A 23,674-nucleotide genomic window follows, 5' to 3' on the forward strand; every position below is an offset into this window, starting at 1 on the left:
CCCCAAGTTCATAATTTACAGGAATTATGGATACACAGAAGGAAGACAAATTAATTGTTGATGCTGCTGGCGATTACCCGGTCATGCTTCTGTAGGCGGGGAAAATCTCTTGCCTGATTCAGCTGCATTATGTACATATCTGCTCACTGAAGAGATATGAGAGTTGAGTGAATTACTGTATACACAAATCTCATTGGCTGTAGGGATTTCAGTTTAGGAAAGATTTGTAATTTTTTCAGATGTAAAAAAGTGGAAGTAGTTAAGGCAGTTTGGCAGAATGATGTGACAAGTTCCTCTTCTGAAAGGGCAGTTCTAGACTGTGGCATGGAGAGGGAAGCTGTGAATGAGGCCTTTGCATCCAAAGTACAGGTACGCTTGGTCTAGGTCCTGATTGGTAATGCAAATGAAGACAGCACTATAAGCACGTAAGAAAGAGTCAAAGTATTTTATTTAATTAACACAGTATTTCACAAAGTCTCTATCAAACTGCGTACATCATCACGGACACTTCTGATTCTCAATGTATATAGCAACTCCTTAGTACAATTATAAACTATGCATTTATTAAATACTATAAAATCCAGGTTGGGACCCTAATCTGCTGCATGCTCTACACACGCAGTCTTGGCCCCAAAGAGTTTACCAATCTGAATAGAGTAGGCAGCCAAGCAAGATATGAAAGGCACTGAACCACTTCCCGAATCCTTCCCCTTTTTCCATGTATTCTAGACAACCTGTTCTGCCCTTAATGACCCTCATTTTCATAGCATTTACTACAGGCCCAGTCAGAAGCAAGGGGAACGAACTACAATTGCAGACTAGTCAGGTGTTCAAGGGCTTCCACGGGCACAGTGGCCAAGGCCCTATAGGGTTGGTCTTTGCCCCCACTGTATCCTCCACTGGGATCTCCTAGCTGTACACTTTCCCTATTCCCATAGGGGAGAGAAGAGCAGCTTTTGGTGACGTCTAGAATCTAGGGTGACTCCCTCTTCTGTAGCAGCTGCTGCCTGTTCTCCTCCTCCCACCATCAGCAGCTTCCAGCAGAACCCCCCAGGATTGAATGAAGGTGTGGTCGTAGATGTATTCAGCTTTGCGCTACGCCCCGTCTCCCTGGGTTGTTGCTGGAACACACAGGCTGGATGCTACTCCCATTCACTGGCAGCCAACGTTGTGCATAGCCTGAATTCCCTGTACGCCTATAAATTAAAGATTTCTGAAAAGGCAACCAATCTGTCATTGTAGATACTTTTATTTCTGTACACAGGTGACAAAGGAAATGTTAGTAATGGGTGGGTGTGTTTTAAAAGCTACACTGTAGAATTCCAATCACTTCAATATAATTTATTGTAAAATTTACTGGATATGTTCCAGCACACTGTGACCCTTGAATGAAAGGTGCCCTTTTTATTTTAAAGTGCTTCACAAAACTAAGAAAGGGTTTACCTTGCTTTACAAAGGACCACCAGAAGGTGGGGATTTGCCTGCATTTTCACACTGGCAGATTGGGGAATAGAATCTGTATCTTCTCCTTTAATCACTCTCCTACCCCATTTATCTTACACACTTTGAACTCCTGTTTGGGCAACAAATATTTTCCATAAATGCTCCAAGAAATATTACTTGGTTTATTCACCTCTCCCTGCTGAGCACAGAGTACAATAAATCCTGTATTGCCCTGGCCTAACATCTGTCGAAATCCTGGAACTTATTCAGAGTTCTGTTACTTGATTAACTGTATCCCAGGCAACTTGTATTACCACTAAACTTTAAGCATTTGAACGTCTCCCTCCAGGTATTACATCAGAATCTTAAACTGACACATCAACACAATTGCACTTCTCCCCTACAACTGAGACCAACATTTTCAAAATTGAATTGTAATTCTGAGACACCTTTATAGAGTCAACACTTCTGATAATGAGGCAGTTTTGAGAGGTATCATATTGGACATTCATCATCACCGGTCACATAACATTTTGCATGGTCTGTCAAGTAACACAATATTTCTATAACAAAGGTTAGAACTTTTTTGTTCAGTCACTTTGGATGAAATTCACCTTTCAACAAAAGAGCCAGGACATGGTCTATGCAGTGCATAAATCTTCAGATTAGGGCTTTAATGGTTTATTAGGCTTTAGGTTGTTCTTCAAAGGTAAATTGCACCCTTAGTCTATTGTCTGTGTCCCTTATTTGTGTGGGCCCTTTGCACAGCAGAGAAAAAGAGAAAGTGTGATTCTAGATACCAACTGGTAGGAAACTTGAGTAGGTGTAAAACCGACGCTGTTTAACTCCAGTTCTGAAACTAACTAGGTGTACCCCTTTTAAGAGGTTAAGGACGTTCTAGATAGTTCTCTTTCCTACATGGACTACATTAAAGGCCCTGTCTTGCTGCTCTTTGCAGACTTCAGGAATACACCCATTAGTGGGAGCTGCAATTAAGTTTTCCCCCAATCGCTAATTACAAAATGCTTGATTGGCCTCCTAGTTTCAGACACAAGAGTAACAGGCACCTTGTTGCTGTGATTAAGGTGTCTCAAATACAAATGAAATGTCAAATCCACATCTGTAAAGAGGCTTAAATTCAACCTTAACTCTCACTGTGCATAGACTGATTAGATCAAATAGACTCCTCCACTCAGAGCAAAATTTCATAAGTGAAGTACTTTGTAGTAGGAAAGGTTTCACGTCCATACCTTCCACTGCATAGCTGACTCTTACTACCCTTATTCAAGGTTCTTTCTAATCACTGGTAACAAAAGGGAGGAAATTGCTTGTGTGACCCTTTTCCCTGCTAGTTAGAGAGTACCTGTTCATGCCAGAGCATAAAAGCTTGGTGAACCAGTTTCTAGCAATAAGTAGGACTGGCAGGAGACAGTCGCTCCAACACATAACTTGCTGTTCTAAAAACTCCCTTACTAGGCATTTACCTAACAGTTCTCACTCTACCGTGGGTGAAGTTTACCCCTATGCAGCAGGCCAGCATGTACACCACTTAAGACTAAAGTAGTGCGTGAGCTTTTCCTTGATTTCCTGCACAGAGGTGCATTTCACTCTCAACGAGCATGTGCTGTAATGCTGCCGGGTAAAATGCTATGCTCCTGAACATTTTAGTGGTCAGAACTAAAGCATGGTTCAAATGCAAGGTCTGAGTTCTAGCAATTCTGAAAAGCAGGTGCAATTCCTGAGGCTGGCAATGTGGTAAAGATGAGCTCAGGGCCCTGTTACCTGTCTCAACTCCTATGGATGGCTGTAAAATAAATTCCAAAAGCACAAGAAAGATACTATCTGACAGCACTCTGAATATGATCTGTAGCTGCACTGATCTTGTTTGTAGTAGCCTTCGGCCCTTCACCATTTGTGAGCACTTCAGTGTATTACTTAGCTATACAGAACTACTCCTATTCTAAAAACTTGGCATCTGGCTGGAAGGTTCGATCCCTCTGTTGGAAGCAGCGTCTGTCCAAGAGCTTTGCTACATTGGGAACTAAACAAGAAATATAATTCATTCGCTTTAATGCCTCCTTACACGAGTCAGCTTGGCAAGTTAAACTGTCAACTGCGTTGCTGCTCAGCGGTTTAAAGATTCATTTCACACTTGACAGCAGAAAACATTGGTGAGCAGGCAAGCCATCGCTCCCTTGAATGGATGTGGAGGAAACTCTGACAGAATAACAAAACCTTGGCATTTCCTCTCGGTAACTAGGGGACTTCTATAAAGATCCACCAAGCAGCTGAAATTCACTTGTCGGGAGGGAGGGGGGTGGGCTTTCTCCATATGCTTTTTCCAGCTATTTTTGTGGGACTTCTGGATCCAGTGCATTTACTTTCAGCAGTGTGCATCCATGTCCTTTAAGTTAGTTAACGACTTTTGGCAGGGTTTGGAGAACAGGTGATTCCATTACACTCGTGAAGCCAAGGATTCCATTACACTGTGTGTGTGTAGCAGTCTTCAAAATAATACAAGCTTCTGCAACTTTGCAACAGCTTTTCTTTCAGATTGTAGGGAAGGTACCTTGAAATAAAAGAAAGACAGTGAGTTCACTGCTTCTTTTCCCCCATACCATCATTGACTTTCTGCTTGCGTTTTATTTTCAGTGCTAGGGTTTTCTCCCTGGGCTGCTATCATTCAGGTAGATTTTTGTATGAGCTGGATAATGTAAAGATTTAAAATTCGTGGGGAGTGTGTTGCCTAATTGTTATAACTGATGAATCTCTGAACAGTTCCAAAAATATATGGATGCCAGGAGTCCAGATAATTTAAGAATCCATCATTCCTGCAAAATCCATCTAACTAAGGGAAAGTCTATACTAGAAACTCTTGTCAGCATAGGTATATTGGCAAGGGGGGTGATTTTGTTTTGAAATTACATTGCTGTGCCAGATGTGGTTGCAGATCTAAAGGCAAAAAAGTTCTTTTGGCAGGGTAGCTTATTTTGTTTGCAGAACCAGTATGAGCTGTCCTGGCAAAAGCAGCCTTTTGCAGTATAGCTGTGTATACCCAAGGTGGGTTTACTGGTATAGCTATACTGGGAAAACTTTTGTAAAGTAGACTAGGTGTTTGTATGGCCCCTCCCATAGTCATTTACAAAAGGGGGTCTTAACCTTTTTCTTTCTGTTTGGCAGACCCCCTGAAGCCTGCTTGGGGCCCCCCCAGTGGGCCCCAGACCCTTTCTTGAGAACCACTGATTTATAACATTCAGTGTTGTTTACTATTTCTTTGTGGTAGCACTGATGATGTGTTAAGTGCTTACCTGAGATTCACGAGGGGACTTCCATAGAGATTTTTTTTCAATTACAGTGCTTTACAGAGATCTAATTAATCCTTGCCTCATCCGGAGAGGTACCTTCCATTTTACAAAGAGAAACTGAGGCATCAGACTGACTGGTCAGAGCAAGGACTGGAACTTGCTCAGTCCCATAATAAAACCACTAGACTAATCCACTCTAATATGAAAATTGAATCCCCTCCTCTTTGAAATTCCATTGGAAGGGGGGTTAAATGGAGAATAGCTTACAAATGTTATCAAGTAGCCTTTTTCTCTGCTTTCATGTAGATCTGATTTCCCCCTACATTTGTCCAAAACAGTGCCTTGTAATTCAGTAAAACTTTCACACACGCCAAAAAGAAAAACTTCAGTTAATTTCCCCTAACACAAATTTCCCATGCCCCTTTCTGAACTAATTCACTTTTATAATAATCACTAATGGAAAACTGTCATTTTGCTTCTGTTAAAGCAAAGAGCGACACCTAGCTGTGAAATGCTGCTAAGACGTGGACAGTGAGCATCTTTAAAGGTAAAACTGTTCCTCTCCCACAACTATGCACTTTAACTTCTAGCAGACTCCTAGTACCACTCAGTTATAGGCTTAGGGGGACTATACTGTCATATAATGGCTACTTGCTTTGGAAATTTAGGACAAATATCAGATCATTAACGTTGCCACAGCCATGACTTGGTTTGTGGCATCAACCAGATAATTTTATAGGCACTAGATATTTGCTAGCTGATCCAAAAATGTTAATTCCTATAACAGGGGCAATAAGCACTTGTCATGCTGTTACTCCGATTATGGATACATCAATACATGCAACATCATCCCCGCTTTCTTAGAGTCTGCCAATACAGAGATTCGCTCCTTCCAAGTTTGCTTTTAACATAGGCTAACGCCACCTTGCTGTAGAATCAAGTTTGAGTGCAAATCATTAACTAAGAACTGATATGCCCCAACCTCTTGGTTTACAAAAAATGCATCAAACATTTTATCTATTTTTACCTTTAGTTCGGCATGGCTGCAACATCTGAGTTAACGTAATCTGGATAATCATCTGGGCTTTCTAAATGTAGAGAGTTGTTATTGGGAATTGAAAGCATTGATTAATAAATGCATTGATTTACAGACATCTTTATACACCCTGCCAACCTCTTTAAGCCTTGATGTTGATATCAGCTTGTGTGTTCCTTACCAGCCATTTTTCTGTATGTGCCAAGAAATACCAGATTCCAGCATCAAGGCTCCTTGCAAAATCTTCAAGACTGTACGTAACAACAGTTTGCAAGTGTTCCTTCAGTAGATTTTTAGAATAGATCATAACAGATCCACAGAGACATTACAATCTACTGGATTTATAAACAGGGCACACACACAAAAACAAGAAACTGTTTGCTTAGAGCATCCCCAAATCAGATACGAGAAGTTCCTAAGTACACTCAACACCGCATCTCACAACCAAAGCTATCCCTATGTGCCTCATGGGAAGCTACATATCCAATTGAACCTCTGTTTTAAAAAATTAACCTAACCAAGGCTTTTATGCTGACATAATTACTGCTGGCCCATCAGGGAGCTTCATAGTCCACGGACATAAGATACAAAGATACGGTTGCTTGTTCGTTTCCTGGTCTTAGGGCTCTAAAAGCAAGGCAGAGTTTGCAGCATGGAGAGTTAAAAACTGAGAAGGTTTGAAATAAGAGAAGAGACAGTCTTCTGTAAGGGCCTGCTGGGGGATCTCAGTCAAATTTTAGGCCTTCCAACTCTGTCTGTGCTCCCTTAAATATCAGAAAGGCAAGAGTCACATAAAGATTCCAAGCTAGTACTCAAAATCATTGCTAAGATATGCAACAATGTGCAATTAGTTTTTAAAATGTTTCTATTATCATGACTGTACAGGAAAAGTACAAGGAAAATCTCTCGAGGCAGGGGTCATGTCTTCATCTGCAGCTCGCAGAATGGGACCCCATTGAGGTGCTACCGTAAAAATATTAAACAACAATAGTTTCAGAACATACCTGACATATTTGATTGTTGCCATATCTTTATAGATGCACTATTCTCATAGTCCTCCACATCATCTGTGAGCGAGAAAAGTGTGCACAGAGCAATGGAAGCAAGTGGACTAAGAATGTGGAACCGTTCTTTGAAATGTCTCACTTCCACCCTCTAAAAATGTAACCATTTGGACAAGGCTGAGTTCCCAGTCACACCTGTGGGCTTGTGCATTTTAATGTGGAGCAACTCCACTCCCATGTCTGGTCATCACCATCTCATCTACTTCCCAGTTTAGCGCGTGTTTTGTTTTGTTTTTCTTCCCAGGCATGGGTTAGACCTGCCTGTTGATGCTACTGCTGCCCATTATACCCAATGTAATCACAAAGCTAATTGTGATCAGATTCTGAGGTGTTATCAACAGAGCATATAATATCAAAAGCCAAAATTAATCCACAATTCTGAAAAAATATCCCAGAGATAAATGTTCTCAGAAGTTCATAATCTCTAAGCAGAATTCCCCCTCTTCTTCACTGAAACCAAAGCTACAATGAACTCTGTGCAGAGCCCCAGTGACTTCAGCTGGATTCCATGTGGGGAACTACCTATATGGACCTCATTTCAGGATAAAGGTCTGTGTGAGTAAAGCTTTTAAAGCTTTACTTTAAGCGAAGTGATCGGGGGCCCTGCTCCGTGACTGGGGCATCTCAGCACCACTGCAATACACACAGTAATCATCCCCCAAAAGCGGACACTTACCAGACTCAGTGCTATTGGATGCCCCGATCACAACATTTTGATAGGAACAGGAATCCTCTTCCTTTTCTGTAAGAGATAAAAAGGAAGGACTTAATGTGTTGGATGATGGTGAGAGCTCTCCGCGCATGGCTCTGTGTACAACACTAAGTTTCAGCACCATCCGCCAGTGGAGAAGTGGTGTTTACCACAAAGAAACAAATGCACTACTTAAGGAAGTTAGCAGAAAGGTCACTGTAAAAGACTGTGCTAGAACTGGAGTTTGTGAGGCATGTTCACTTTTAGTATAATCCCTTTACCATGTTAACATGGGATCAGATCCTGCATTGAAATCAACTGGAGTTTTGCCGCTGGCCTCAAGGAGAGCAAGACTGGGTGTTCATGACAGAGTTTAGAGAGGCTGGGAGCATCTGCTGGATGATAATAGAGCAGGGGTGGGCAAACTATGGCCCGGGGGGCCGCATCCAGCCCTCCAGATATTTTAATCAGGCCCTCAAGCGCTTGCCGGGGAGTGGGGTCTGGGGCTTGCCCTGCTCCACGTGGCTCCCAGAAGAAATGGCATGTCTCCCCTCTGGTTCCTACATGTAGGGGCAGCCAGGGGGCTCCGCACACTGCCCCCACCCCAAGCACCGCCCCCGCAGCTCCCATTGACTGGGAACCGCGGCCAATGGGAGCTGCAGGGGCGGCACCTGTAGACAGGGCAGTGCGCAGAGCCGCCTGGCTGCGCCTCCGTGTAGGATCCTGAGGGAGGACATGCCACTGCTTCTGGGAGCTGCTTGAGGTAAGCAGTGGCATGTCCTCCCTCAGGATCCTCCCTCAGGATCCTCTGACCCCCTCCTGCACCCCAACCCCCTTCCCCAGCCCCAATCCCCCTCCAGCCCTCTGAACCCCTCAGTCCCAGCCCAGAGCACCCTCCTGCACCCTCAACCTCTCTAGTGCATGCAGTTATAGCAGTATAACAGTGCCTTACACTGACATAGTATATTTCCCTTCCTGTACGGGAAATTAGCTAGCCCAGTATAAGCCCTTTTATACTGTATCCACACTAGGAAGTTGTATTGCTTTAACGATATGAGTATAGTAAAGTTGTCTGAGTTGTATGTAAACATGCCAGTTGGCAGCCCTTGAAACCAATGTTACCTACTGAGCGCACAAGGCAGCCGGGCAGTTGAGAAACCTGCATCTGCTGTGCACTGCTCCACCTAACCAGATAGAGACCATTTTTGGGGTGAAAGGATTCTTCATTTTCCATGGCCAAATCACTCCTTGGCCTCTCTGCTGAGACTGATAACAAAGGATGGTTTTCTTGGGACAAGGACACAGATTCAGTGAATTGGATGGAAACGCTCGCCAACGAACCATGAGAGAATAAGTTTCCATCATTACCGCCTACTCTGAAACTGGTCTCTCAAAAAAGTAATGGTGATGGGAGCTGTCTGTGTTTACTGTCGGTCAGTGGCTTCCAGATCAAATGGGCACCGACTGCTGGTTTTAAAGGACGTTTCTCTAACTACCACTGTCTATTTTCAGACTAGCACCACAGCTGAGAGAGACTATTGGCTGAGAGAAAGGCTCAAGTACAGGCATTAAATAATATTTATAATTAGAATCTGTTTAAAAACCAACCATGATGTACATGGGCAGTTAAACCACACGAGCAACTGCCTGCAGTTTACTATCTGAAATGTACATCCACAGATGCAGAAAATGTAACAGTTGATGTGGTCACCACATCAAAGTTAGGAAGATTCTGCAGATATTCATTCTTGCAAATAGACATGCCAATCACTTTCCATCTTGCTTTAACCCCTCCTATGGCACAAAATGGAATATCCCTCCCCAAATAGTTACTTTTTGCCACACACACAAAAAAACCATTCCAGGAATGTGTTTCTTTTTCTTTTTTTTCCCCTCAAAAATAAGACCATCTTTGAATGGAAAACAGACAAAGTTTTGAAATTTCTTTCGGACAAAAAAAATGGATTATCCAAAAATGGTGTCAGAATCAGATAAAATTTCAGATAAGTTTTGCACACTTTGGGATATCAAAATGGCCATTTCACAGAATTTCACACATGCAGCATCTGCATTGCGTTTTTTGAGAGTCTCCTCCTGCCCATAATTTTCACACAGTCCTCAAACACTAGTTTTATAAAATAGAAAAACAAAATAATTACAGACATTGCTCGGATTGCAAGCTTTTGGGACAAAGACTGCCATTTAGTATGCATATGTATGGCACCAGGCACAATGGGGTCCTGATCTCCATGAAGTCCTGTGGTATATACCACAATATAAAAGAATAATAATTAAACAAATAAGTCAGATATGTTTTTTTAAAGGTCTTTACACCACATCCACCTTCTGGTGACAGACTACTTAAATTAGTTAACCTCTTTTTTGTACTTTTAAGAACAGTGTATTAAACACCTCTTTCTGTTACAACTTATTTAACTCTAAGTGCATTACAGGATTTAGTTTTGCAGAAGCAATTTGGGACAGAGTTTTCATGAAAGACCCTAGACAAAATAGGACCCTAATTATGATGATTATTATTTATTGTTTTTATTATGGTATCGCCTAGGGGTCAGGGCTTCATTGTTCACGGCACCGTACAAACATATAACAAAGAGGCAACCTCTGCCCTGAAGAGCTTTCAATTCTGCAATGGGTTTAGCTGCACCTGCATGGAGCCCCGTTAAAGTCTATGTCTCTCTAAACATAGCTTCCAGACTTGCTACCTCATCTGTTCTGTATTTAACACTGATTAGTGTTCCTAACAGTAGAGATCTGGGGCACCGTCCTGCATCCCTCACAAGAGCAGGCCCACTTACTTCAGTGGGCCTGCTTGTGAGGATGAGAGCTGCAGGATCAGCCCCAAGGTCCAGGACCTGCAAGCATTTACTCTCGGGAGTAGCTTGAGACACTTCAGGTAGCCAAACGGGATTACTCCCTCCCAGTGCATCCAGGGAAGCACATCTATAAGTGTGTGTGGCGTCAGGGCCTAGGTGGATGCACCTTTCAAGTTATGAGAACACAGAATATCATATGGTTTGAAAAACAAAGTGACCATTGGAGATTTAAGACCTATGGCACTTTGTATTCTCTTCCCCGGGACAGCCAGCTGCCTCAGAGAATTCCCCTGTGAATGTTAAACCTCAGGGAATTCCCCTGTGAATGTAAGGTGCTTGGTATAGGACAGCAGTGCCCAAATCACTTTCCTGACTTGCTTGGGCTTGGGGCTGATTTTGTTTGCACCACCTACTGTACGCCCCTGAGACACGCACTTGATGGTGCTGCTGTTAGGCAGGGATAGCATCACCTTTGAACATTCAGGGCTTCAGTTCTGGACTACCTGCGGCTTCAGGCAATGCTTTGCCACTGGCCTGAAGCCAACCAGGGCTTCATGAAAATAAACCAGCTGATTTGCACTGAAGGATGGCACCTGACCATAGCCCTGAAGCGTGTCACAGCTTTTCAGTGGTTTTGCCGCTCTGTAGAACACTCCTTTTGTATTCCCCCTCCTGCCACAATAACTTTTAACCCCTTGCTGCCCATGAGCCATATGTCTGTTCCTTAACTAAAATTGTGTCAAACCATACTGTAACAAAGGAGAAAGATAAAAGAAGAAAATTGTCTGTTTCCAGCTCATTCTAAACCCACACTATAACCTGGCTGGCTGGAAATACTTCACTGGTTTTATCGTCCATAATAGGATTGAATAAACAGTCATTTGTCTGTCTTGTGAACATACCATTTGGTGGTCTCAAGAACGTCCCACAGTTGTAGTAATCTGTAGCTATAGGGTTGCTGGAAAAGATAAAACATCTCAGTCTTAGATATTTTCTGCCTTTGAGATGGCACTTGGGGCAAAATCCCACTCACCTTACTCATGCGTGGGACCCCAATTTCCCAGCCACCCCATGGCCCCAAATCAATCAGAAAGAGCCATAGAGCCTTCTCTTCCCAGAATCTTAAATTTTCCTTAAAGTTGCCACAACTATCACAAGCTGCCTCATCTCCTGGGCAATACACGTCTAACTGAGTAAACCAAATACAAAACTTCCAGAGAGGCAGCCCAAAGCTACTTCTTTTAAATGACATTTCTGTGACCCACATCAATACCGCTGTCCATTTCTGTGACTAATCGAATAGGCAGATTCTACAGTAGTAGGTCCATGTAAAGGTGAAGTATTTGGTTTTCTGTATCTTGGCTGCATCTGGCATGGGTATGTTTCTTGTAAGTGATTGGCTCCTTGTCCAAGATCATTCTTGAAACAAGCCAATTGTATTCTTCATGGTTCTAATACTACACAGACTACAAGATATGTAGTTTCACGTTCAGGTGTGAGCTGCACTAAAGGCTAATATGATACAATGGAAGTCATATTCAATACGAGTTAGGTACAACTGCAGAACTTGGACATGGAACACCTTCTCTGTGCTTGTATCCTGCTTAGCACCTGGCTTCCCATAGGTTGTTCATGACAAATTCAGAAGCACTTAGGACAGATTTTTCATTCCCATCCTGAGATCTTGCATATTCTTCTGAGAGTAACTGCAATAGCAAGTTACTATTCACAGCGGAAACAATGGCTCGCAGTAATGTGGCCCACTGCAAGGTCTTAGAGAGAGTGTGAAATTAACAGAGCTATGCATAATCTGAATAATGAAACCACAGGAATGTCATGATCTTCAAAGCTCTGCTTCAGAACCCAAATCTTTGGAATTTAATTTCCTCTTTAAGAAGATGAACTAAACCCACTGTAACATCCTACAATTCAAAGCTACCGTTAGCAAGGGAGACTAAAGAGATTAGATTCAATGTCCTGGTGGATGAGAGAAAGATTGACTTACACATAGGCAGCATCCAATTCCTGGTTGTCTTCTGCAAGTACAAATCATTTGCCATTAGCACAGTCTCAGGGACATTTCTCACAGTGCAAAATCAAAATAAAACCACAAAACTGATCCAGAAAAAGTCTATGCACTTAGAAACACACAGGGCCAGGTTAGATTCTCCAGGAACATCTGTAGGCGATTGCTTCCCTTCAGACAAGTATTCCAGCTCTTTCCTTTCTCACTCAGTTTTTTACTGGATCTGTGTATCTCTTGTCTCTGAAAAATTAACACTCCCCCCCCCCCCCACAACGTACTGTTGCACATTCTGCACCAGTCTCACCTTCCTGTTCTCTTGTCTTGGTGTTCCTCATTTCCTCCCCACACCCCATTCTGCAACACCTTCTCCTCTGCATGCCCCACCCTGCTGCTTTCTAATGCACTGCCCAGAATCTTCAAAGTGAACTGACCAAACGGCATCACTCGCGAGCTTGCCACTCAGACACCTCAAGAGAAGCATCTGAGCAGGCTCAAAATCTTGAGCAAGCCACATCCAGCCTCACACCCTTTAACTAAGCATGAATTCAATGCAAATTTTGCCATTGACTTCTATGGGAGCAGGACTGGACCCTATGGGTATGTCTACATGGCAATAAAACACCCGCAGCTGATCCTCGTCAGCTGCCTTGGGCTTGTGGGGCTCAGGGTGCAGGGCTGTAAAACTGAGTGTAGAAGCTTGGGCTGGAGCCTGGGCTCTAAGACCTCACAAGGAGGGAGGGTCCCAGCCCAAGCCTGAACATCTACATAACAATTTGATAGCTCCACATCCCACATCCGAGGCCGCTGATGTGGGCCAGCCGTGGGAGTTTTGTACAGTGTAGATCTACTGTAAGAGCCCAGGGAAAGAGAATTTAAGGGGCTTTGTTTTAGGTAAAGAGTAATTTAGCGTATAGTCTAGGTTATCCTAAAGCAGTGATTCTCAACCAGTGGTACGTGTACACCTGAGGGTACGCAGAGGTGCTCAAGGGGGTACCTCAACTCATCTAGAGATTTGCCTAGTTTTACAACAGGCTACATAAAAAGCATTAGCGAAGTCAGTACAAACTACAATTTCATACAGACCATGTCTTGTTTGTACTGCTCTATGTAGTATACACTGAAAATGTAAGTTCAATATTTACATTCCAATTGGTTTATTTTATAATTATATGGTAAAAAGGGGAAAGACAGCAAGTTTTCAGTAATAGTGCGCTGTGACACTTCTGTATTTTTATGTCTGATTTTGTAAGCAAGTAGTTTTTAAGCGAGGTGAAACTTGGGGTACACAAGACAAATCAAACTCCAGAAAGGGGTACAGTAGTCTGGAAAGGCTGAGAGCCACTGTCCTCAAGGACTATGAGGCCTGGTCAAGGGGCATAAATAGTTAAACAAAAGGATTTGATGAGCTCCTCTATAAAAAACAGACTGAGCAATGCCATCGTTTGGGCTTCAACATAATCATCTGTGGCCTTTGTGATGGTTGCTTCACTCTGTCATTGCGCAATGGGCTAGTGCCCCGATCAGCCCTATCTTCCTCCAAAGATAAAGTGTCCGTTATAGAGCTGTGCTACTGGAGACCTCAAGACCGGAATAATTACTATATTCCTCTGTATTAAAGAATAAAATACTAACGAAGGGAATTCGGACGGCAGGAAATGCCTTCTTCCTGCTACCTCTATTATTATTATTATTAATTATTTGTATTACAGTACCATCCAGAGGCCCCATCTGAGATTAGAACCTTGTTGTGCTATGGATGCTACTAAGAGACAGTCCCTGCCGCTCTTACAATCTAAATAGACAGGAGAGGAGAAAGGCAGCATTCTGACCTCCATTTTACAGCTGGGGAACATCTTTTAGCCTAAGAAATATCCTGACACATCTGAATACAGGCAGGGTGTGATTAGCAACTCAAGGGGAAGCCAGCCCGTATCCTAACAGGTTCTCCACTCAGAGAAGGGACAGGAACAGAAATGTGATGTTGCTTCCAAAGGCTAGTGACCTTCCATCTAATCTAGGTTTAGAAAGCAGAAACACCCACATACAGTAAAGCAGGGATCACAGCTTTTCATTTTCCCACTGTTATTTTAAATAGAGGAGTAGATCCAGTCCTAGCATAAGTGGGCGCAAGGTCTATTGACTTCAATGGGAGTTACTTATACTAAGGCTGAATTGTTCTCAGCCTAATTGAATTTCGCTGCAGTTGTAATGTTTACCTCTCCTGAAATTTTGGTATCTGGGCTCTGCACTGTCACCTAGAAGAGAGCACATGTTGACATTGTACGTTAGCCGTGGTATGCTAGCTAGCAATTACAGGGGCTATGAAATCAGATTCGGAGGCGATCAAGCCACGAGATGTGAAATAGAGCTCAGTATAAAAAGAAAGGGGAAATGATGAATTGTGGAACATGGGACCAAGCTGGGGAAATGCTCGAACAGGAAGAGCCATCTAGGTCACTAATTAGGAAATAGATTTGGGGGTGAGAGAGGAAGAATCACCAACATCATCAGCTCAGTGCAACACTGTAGGAAAAACAGAAACACGAGGTAGCAAGCTACAGTAGCAGAGACTAGAATCCAAAACAAAAGTGGCAATACGACTGCTTCTCTCTAAGACCCTTGCTAAACTCTACCCCGGGCAGAGCGGGTAGCGCTGTGGTTAGGGCATTGGTCTGAGCCTGAGTACAGCTTGTTTCAATTCTCAGCTCTGCCACAGACTTCCTCTGTGAGCTTGGGGGAGTCACTTAATCTCAGTGTCCCAGTTCCCCGTCCGTAAAGTGAGGGAACAACAGACCGACAGACTTCAATAGGGGGTCTGGGGATACATTCATTCAATATTTGTGAGATCCTCACATACTACCTAGAAAGGGGCTCCAAAACTTGGACAGAACCCTTAAGGACTCTGTCTCCATGGCCGGCAAGGTGCTTCTGGGAACAGTCCCTAGCTGTATGGGGGACCAAAGATGTGAAAACTCCCTCCCCTCTAGTATTTCAGCAGAGCCCTGGTTTGCAGATCAAACCAGGGTGTGGTGCGAGACATACATTTTAGGGAAAGCTGTGGTCCACTCGAGTTATCTATTATTATTAATTATTATTATTACTGGGATGTTTAAGCTGTTGGAAGGGCTCCGCATTTGCAATCAGCAAGATCTTTCCCCCAAAGGAACAGGGTTTGTAGCAAGGGACGGGAGGATAATAAATGAATATAAGCAGAAAGTCAACAGGAAAAACTCCCCGATTGCAGTTTAACCCAGTCGTAGGGCCATTGGATGAGAAGCCTGATCTTCAAAAGGGCATTTTTTCTACCACATTCTCACAAATAGCCACTCCTATAGCCTTGGCTAAGCAAGAGGAGGGGGTAACGCTGAGCTGGTATTACTCCTTGCTCACCAATGACTAGGTAGAATACTGTCTCACAGCAGGACAGGGATGGCAGCTGTTTGTATGGAATATTGTGGGGAAGAGGGATTTCACTTAATACCACATTTAGGGCCTGATTCCCAGAAGCGTTGAGCACCCAAAACTCCAGTTGAAATTACTGGGAGATGCAGGTGCTCCGCTTCTCTGGAAATCCAGGTCACCTGCCCACATGCTACAGCAATGGGCACTCAGAAAATTAAGCTGGAATACTGTGTACAGAGCTGGCTACCGCACCCCAGCAAGACAGCCATTGCTTAGGGGAGGGTGCAGCGTAGGGCAACAGAGATCAGGTCTGAAGAATCTGCAAAGTTGTGGAAAGACTCAGGAGGTTGGTCTCAAAGGAAAAGAGAAGAGGAGAACTAAAAATAGAGTTTTCAAAGGGACTGAGAAAGGTGCTAGACAGAAATAGTCACATAGGTAAAGGGTTTAAACAGGGAAAATATGGATAGAGAATGTAGGCAACATTCCATCATGCAAAGAGTAACAAGTTACGTAGGGTGTCATGAAGATTCGTTCTGTTTGTTTGTATAGTTCTACAAATGTTTGTGCATTAGGGTATTATTATAGGAGTAGGTTGTAGCATTAGCTAACTTACTTCCAAGGTAACACCTGTCCCCATAATGCACCATTCAGAATTCAAAATGGATGACCATAAATGGGAACGGAACATCCTCTCCTGGGCTTAGCTTCCTTGAACATTGTAGGCATATACAGGAGTCAGGGATCTTTTACCATATATGTTCCATTTGCCAATATAAACAGGCAAAGATTTGTAATATTCCCACATACTAATTTCGTATTGGAGTAACAACCCACCCAGGGCAGATGACAAAAGGTGTAAAGAAATGGATACTTTTGTATAAATACCTACCATCAATGCGTGAGGCCTGCAGTCGCTCACTGGTTTTCCTGAAAGAGATAAATTTATTAATGTAACAGATTCCTGCAAATGCTATTTCTCCCGCTGTGTAGGTCTATACCTGGGATACAAGCCATTCACACTGGAAAGTAGCTAAAATCCCAGTTCTATACACACTATATTAAATATTGGATATTACAGTGGTCCCCAACCAATGGGCTGAACAATCCCCACACTCCACGGAGCTTTTCCTGGTGGTGCTGTGCAACAGGAGACATTTTGAGGACTAAGAACTGGCGTATTTGGAATGGGATGTGGATAAACAAATATATACTCGAGCCACAATATTTCTCCCATATATTATCCATATCCGTTTGCTAGGGCTTCACAATATCAAAACGGTTAAAATCAAGGACCTCCTGCACTACTTGCCTTTCATCTGCAATGACAGTTCATTTCTGTGGCTTGATTTTAAGGATTCATGCTAGTGGATGCTATAAAAGCAGTTGGAACGCAGATATCAAGAAGATTTAGAACATTATGAAAGGATAAGCAGTAAATTAAATATAAGCCAAGCCAGGGAGTTCAGATCCAAATCCTCAATTTTCTCAAAGTTTGGGGGGACCAGTAGCCCAAATTTAGGCTGAAATATCTTATTTTGTCACATACCTTGTTACTGGGATGTTGTCTGGCAATTTAATTTGCTCTTGCCTTGTCACTGCAACTGGCATGGGAAATAAAATCAGTTGTTGAAGGTTATGGCAGCAGGAGACACGTTTTCAAACTGAGCACAGAGCAGTCAAATGCAAAGGATTGCCAAGTATTTGCAGACTACGAAATCCAGAACTTTTTCAGTTACCTACTTAAAAAGCATAGGATGGGCCAAGGAAGGAAATGACTATAGAAACCTGTTGTATCTACAAGCAACAGGAACAGGCCACTACAAACAAGTACATGTTAGATAAAGCTCCAGTCCTAATAGTTAGGCTGGTCCCTTTTCCCCCTGTAAGTTATCTGACATTTTCTCCAAATTTGCATGAGTTTCCATCCCTAAGCTGCTAGCAGTTCTTTTTTATAGACTTCCACTCTGAAAACTATCGCTATGGGTTCTCCCAGATGCTCCAATAGCAACTTCTCCTGAGGTTTGGTTGCATCTGTCATTGTCCTAGATCTTGTTAAAATAAAGATTTCTTCGATTGTTTGGCCCATTGCTGCTTAATAATCCTCACTCTCCTCCAGGGCTGGAGGGCTGCAGAAAGGCAAAGTATTATTAAAGGTAAGTTGCTACAGCCCACTTTTGTTCATTTTTAAATTAATTTCTCTCCACGCCACAAAAACCTCTTCCCAGTTCTACCTATCTATATTAGGGACTTCTCTGGCCCCCCTCACTGTAGTAGTCAAGTGAGGCTGGAAATTGCTATTATCCCCACATATTACAGATGGGGAAACTGAGGCATGTAAATACTAAGTGACTTGCCCTAGCTCATATAGGGAATTTGTGGCAGAGAAGGGAACTGAATCCAGGTCTCCCAAATCCCAGGCAGGTACCATAACCACTGGACTATCCTTTCTCTCTATGCTGGTTTAATCCTTCTGTGGCTGGGAACACATTCCATTGTACAACAGAAACAGCACTCTTTGGACCGATGGATCATCGGAGGCAGAATATCCACAGCTCCGATTACTGGAGCTTTCCACAGCATTTGTTGCTGTTGATCATGGTTTAGCATTGTCCCATTTTAAAGACACTGGAGGAGTCAAAGGACACCTGCTGCAATGACCCATATCCATTACTGTCAGGGAACAGCCTGGAAGGACTGTTGGACGACTGCTCTTCTGCCACCAGAGCACTCCCTCATGTTTTCCCCCATCCCAGACAGTCACAGCACCTCGCTGCTGGGGAAAACTGAGACATCAAGTCAAAGGCCAGCAAGACATGGAGGGCACCCAGATGTGTTTCGTTTACATTCTGAGCTAGCAGCACCGTCTTTCAGCTCTCAGAGGTCAGCACCTGGATGTAAAACAGCTGCTTAAGGCAGCAAGACAGAGGTATTGTAGGCAGAGAGAAGGAAATGCTCTGAAAATCCAGCTCCCACCGTAGTGTCTCGCTCTGTGGCGGGAGCCTTGCTGCTCAGATCCTCGTGTCACTTTGCAGCCTCGACACCCTTTCGGACTCCTCATTGCTGCTAGATACTCTAACGACTACCACTGCAAAAGACGTTATCTTCCAGCTGCAGCTGGCCAGAAGACTGCACCACATCCTGTCCAACACGGACTTGGCCAGGATGCTCTCTAGGCTGGATTACTCCAGTTCACGGTATCTAGCTTCGAAACGCAATTGGTTCAAAATGCGGCAGGCCCATCTCCTCAGCAGCACAATCCCATAGTGCTTTGCTTGTTTTAATAGCGGCCATTAGAACACCAGGCACATTCCAAGGTCTCAGTCCTATGTGCTCCATTGGATTGGCTCATGTTACCCAAGAAACTTTCCCCTCTCTCAGTGTGACAGCACTCTCCCGAGAGACCTGTGGTCCTCAGGCACTAGGACGCAGCCTCAAGAACCAGAAGACAGAGTTTTCTCAATAGTCAGCTCAAGACTGTGTAACTCCTTTGCACAAACCCTGCTCCTTTCAGAGCCAGGCATAATACTTCTTTCTTTCAGATTAGCTTTCCCAAAACCCAATCAGAAACAGGAGAGGAAGGGAGGTAGGAGCAGGAGATGATAATAAAGAGAAGAGGGGGAAATAATTAAAAATTTTTAAAAAAGACTAGAAAATGTAAAGAAAGACAAAGGAAGGAGAAAAAAGAAAGAAGGGGCAGCCGGAGAGGAAAGAAAAGATCAAAATGGAAGTCCCCTTGTGGTGACTCAAAGGAACAAGGGACCAAGTGATGGTGCCTTTCTTTGGTGCTGTGATATTACTGCACTCAGGATGGTAGGAGTACTTAGATAGACTGCAGCGGGAAGCCAGTGCCTCAGCAAGCTTAGCTTCCAGCACCTTCTTTGTTTACGATGACCTTTAATACCGACCCAATCAGCAGCTCAGTTTAGGATGAAACCAAAAGTTCAGCTTGTAACCAAATATGCCGCAGGAAGCAGTGACAGGGCAAGGATAAATGAGTCATTCGTATCAATTTGGGTTCAAGTGTTTCCCCCTCACTCTCTGTCATTTTCAGGGGCAGTTTAAGTTTCTGCTCAGAAGAGCAGGAACCCTGTAGCTTAAGCCAATATGTTGTTACATTTCACAATACAGATTCTATGTGGCACTAAATATTTAGGCTGGGATTTTAAAGGAGCTTAGGGGAATTAGGTACCCAAATCCCAAGTGGGCACCTAAGTCTGCTTTGAAAATCTCAGCCTTCTGGTTCTGTCAGTTAGACCTTCCATGCTTTCCCAACTGTAATGCATTATTCTTTGAGACAGGAATTTAATTCTCTGCACTGCAGGACACGGTCATGAAAAAAAAGACACAAATTGGTATCCTTGCAAAAACTGCAGCCTGAAAAACTTTCTCAGTACTTACAAGAAGATTCTTCCAGATAGCTATAGAGTTTTGTAAAAATGCATACTCACTTGAATAGGATCGTATCACCTCAAATCCCTGCTGGTTTTCATGCCTGAAAATACAGGGAAAGTTTTGGCCAATGCAATATGTCCTAAAGGGAAAGACATGCAATGCGGGGCGGGGGGGCATTGTTGATGTCACAAAGCATAAGACTGGGGTCTCAAACATGTGGCCATTTCCTGCGGCCGGCCATAGACGCCGACTCCACCGGCAGCCAAGCTCCCCTGCCCCCCTGCCTCCCACCTCTGCCCCCCCCCAAGCGCGCCACGTCCCCACTCCTCCGCCTACCTCCCAGCGCTTTCCACCACCAAACAGCTGTTTGGCGGCACTTAGGACTTTCCAGGAGGGAGGGGGGAGGAGCAGGGACACAGCATGCTCAGGGGAGGAGGCGGAGAAGAGGCAGGGCTGTGGCAGGGATTTTGGGAAGAGGTTGGAATAGAGGCAGGGAGGGGGCAGAGTTGGGGTGGGGACTTTGGGGAAGGGGTTGGAATGGGGGCAGGGAAGGGGTGGGAAGAGGCGGGGCAGGGGCAGGGCCTCATGGAAGGGGTGGAGTGGGGGCGGGGCCGGGGGTAGGAGAGGGCTTTTGTATCTTTGTATGAAAAGGTGTCAGTGATGCGGCCCTCGGGGCCAGTATACTAGTCCTCATGTGGCCCTTGTGGTGATATGAGTTTGAGACTCCTGCATAAGACTGTGGCAGAAGCCACTAAGGGTATGAAAGTGGAAGCTAAGGAAAGAGGAGGCTTATATTTCACAGCACGTCAGCACGAAGGCTTTTGCAACTGAAATCCAAAGAAAGGGGCTTCCCTGATCACTTTAAATGTGAATATTTCTCTGAGGGGGGCAGACAAGTTGTTTGATTTACAGCTAGAACTGGGCAAATAACTGACTCTATAGCCCAATGAACTGAAAAACCATTCTCACTCTCTCTCTCTGGCCCAGTGACTAGTCAAGTATTTTATACAAAGTGGAAAGACCCAACCCAGAATACCCTATGGTCCAATGACTAGGGCACTCCCCGGTGAGTGTCTTAGCCAAAGGACGATAGGTATTAGGGAGGCACCACCATCATCTTCGCCTCCTCCTCCTCTCCTCTGGCTGTGTTATGAATGGAGCCTAAGTCCCAAACATATTTTTTGGCCAAAACTTTTTGGTGACATCATGTCACATTCATGAACACTTTCGGGTCAACCAAAACTTCATTTTCAGCAAACAAACTAGGAGTCAAAAAAATTTCACCCAGCTCTATTTTCAGCCTCTTTATGGGTCTGATCTTGTGACCTTTGACGTCAATGGGAGCATTGCCAATGACCCTTGAACACACAACAGGAGCTGGGGAGGGAACCCAAGGATGGGGGCAAAGCCAGGTGTGATGAAGAGATAATCCTGGTCCAGAAAACAATTATGATTTTGACTCTTTCCATCCCATCATGGAAGCATTTCGACATAAAGTACATGCAGACTTGCAATAGAATTCAAAAGATTCTAGAGACAGGTCCACAAAGCCCAGAAGGAAAGTTTAACCTCTCGCATACCTTGGGTCTATTCCAGGGGTGGGCAAACTTTTTGGCCCAAGGGCCACATCTGGGTATGGAAATTGTATAGCGGGCCATGAATGCTCATGAAATTGGGGGTTGGGGTGCAGGAGGGCTCCGGCTGGGGGTACAGGCTCTGTGGTGGGACTGGGCATAAGGGGTTCAGAGGGCAGGAGAGGGATCAGGGCTGGAGCAGGGGGTGGGGCACAGGACAGGCTCAGGGGTGCAGGCTCTGGGCAGCGCTTACCTCAAGCAGCTCCTAGAAACAGCAGCATGTCCCCCCTCCTGCTCCTATGCAGAGGTGCGGCCAGGCATCTCTGTGAGCTACCCTGTCCGCAGGCACTGCCCCTGCAGCTCCCATTGGCCGTGGTCCCCAGCCAATGGGAGCTGCGGGGGCAGCGTGCGGCACCCCCTGGCTGCTCCTAGACATGCCGCTGCTTCCAGGAGCCGCGTGGAGTGGGGCAAGACCCTGACCCTGCTCCCCGGCTGGAGCACCAGAGCAGGACAAGCCCCAGACCCTACTTCCCAGCAAGAACTCGAAGGCTGGATTAAAATGCCTGGAGGGCCGGATGTGGCCCCTGGGCCATAGTTTGCCCACCCCTGGTTTATTCGGTCTTTTCAGAAGACAAGCATCATGTTTTTCACTTTTTTTTTTTTTTAAATAAGGTAAAAGAGAGCTGTTGACCATGCATTTTGCTGTGGTAATATTTAAAAAAAGAAGGTGACATACCAAAGGGAAGGGAACACAGCAGAGCGGTAACACTAAAGATTATCTGTTACTGTGGGTACATACACTGAGGGAGGTTTTCAAAGCACTAATGGGATTTGAGCACTCAGCTCCCATTTACTTCCCCAGCCCAACCCAATGTCTTTGGGAGTGGGTTGGTCTCCTTCCTCTGAAGCATCAGGGCTGGTCACAGCTGGAGATGGGATGTTGGACAGGAAGGGACAGGACTCTGAGGTGGCGCCAAGCATTCTCTCAGGTGCTTGGCTGGCTGGTTCTTGCTCACATGTGCAGGATCTAGCTAAGGGGTCGGCAACCTTTCAGAAGTAGTGTGCCGAGTCTTCATTTATTCACTCTAATTTAAGGTTTCGCGTGCCAGTCATACATTTTAACATTTTTAGAAGGTCTCTTTCTATAAATCTATAATATATAACTAAACTATTGTTGTATGTAAAGTAAATAAGGTTTTAAAAATGTTTAAGAAGCTTCATTTAAAATTAAATTAAAATGCAGAGCCCCCCGGACCCGCGGCCAGCACCCGGGCAGTGTGAGTGCCACTGAAAATCAGCTCGCATGCCGCCTTTGGCACGCTTACCATAAGTTGCCTACCCTTGGTCTAGCTGATCGCCCTACGTGGGGCTGGGAAGGATTTTCCCCCACATCAGATTGCCACTGATCTTGGGAGTTTTGACCTTCCTCGGCTGAAAATGGCTGTGGGTCACTTGCCAGGATAATCTGGGTATACCTCACTTAATCATTTCCCTGCCATCGTGGAGGCCTCAGGCACTGATGCCCCTCCTATTCTCCCCCGTGACACATTACGTCTCCTGTGGGCTGTAACACTTCAGTCTCATTTCAGTTGTTGGGTTTGGTGAGCGGATGCTAGCGGGTGTTAGACAGGAGCTCAGATTAGATGACGTGGTGGTCCCTTCTGGCCTTCAACTCTGACTTTCAATGGGCGCTGGGCACTCAACTCCCCTTTGTGCCTGCGAAAATCTCTCCCTCTTTCTTCCAGTAGCATAGCTATTAATCTAACACAGAATCTCTTCATTCCGATCAGTCCTGTTCCTATAGCCGCAGTTTGGCGGCTATCAGGGGTGCTTTCAATCAAAGTCCCTGTTTAGATTCCTTGTGACTGTGTGGGTGTGTCACAGGGGTTGCAAAAAAAGCAACAACC

General features: G+C 44.5%; 1 protein-coding gene across 1 annotated transcript in view; it reads right to left on the minus strand.

The window, feature by feature from the left end:
• Window positions 1-3,780: 3,780 nt before the first annotated feature.
• Window positions 3,781-23,674, minus strand: part of LAT2 (linker for activation of T cells family member 2) — a 37,599-nt gene continuing 17,705 nt past the window's right edge. Inside the window, exons 5-14 of the mRNA XM_074974646.1 lie at window positions 20,250-20,293; window positions 17,348-17,402; window positions 16,691-16,728; window positions 14,616-14,654; window positions 12,379-12,409; window positions 11,276-11,331; window positions 7,525-7,590; window positions 6,789-6,851; window positions 5,776-5,836; window positions 3,781-4,012 (exon numbers count right to left, since the gene is read on the minus strand). Coding sequence (XP_074830747.1) covers window positions 5,778-5,836; window positions 6,789-6,851; window positions 7,525-7,590; window positions 11,276-11,331; window positions 12,379-12,409; window positions 14,616-14,654; window positions 16,691-16,728; window positions 17,348-17,402; window positions 20,250-20,293 — 451 coding nt within the window. The 3' untranslated portion in view covers window positions 3,781-4,012; window positions 5,776-5,777. The remainder of the gene's footprint in view (window positions 4,013-5,775; window positions 5,837-6,788; window positions 6,852-7,524; window positions 7,591-11,275; window positions 11,332-12,378; window positions 12,410-14,615; window positions 14,655-16,690; window positions 16,729-17,347; window positions 17,403-20,249; window positions 20,294-23,674) is intronic.

This window comes from Natator depressus, chromosome 17 (assembly GCF_965152275.1).
Source record: "Natator depressus isolate rNatDep1 chromosome 17, rNatDep2.hap1, whole genome shotgun sequence".
Classification (NCBI taxonomy): domain Eukaryota; kingdom Metazoa; phylum Chordata; order Testudines; family Cheloniidae; genus Natator; species Natator depressus.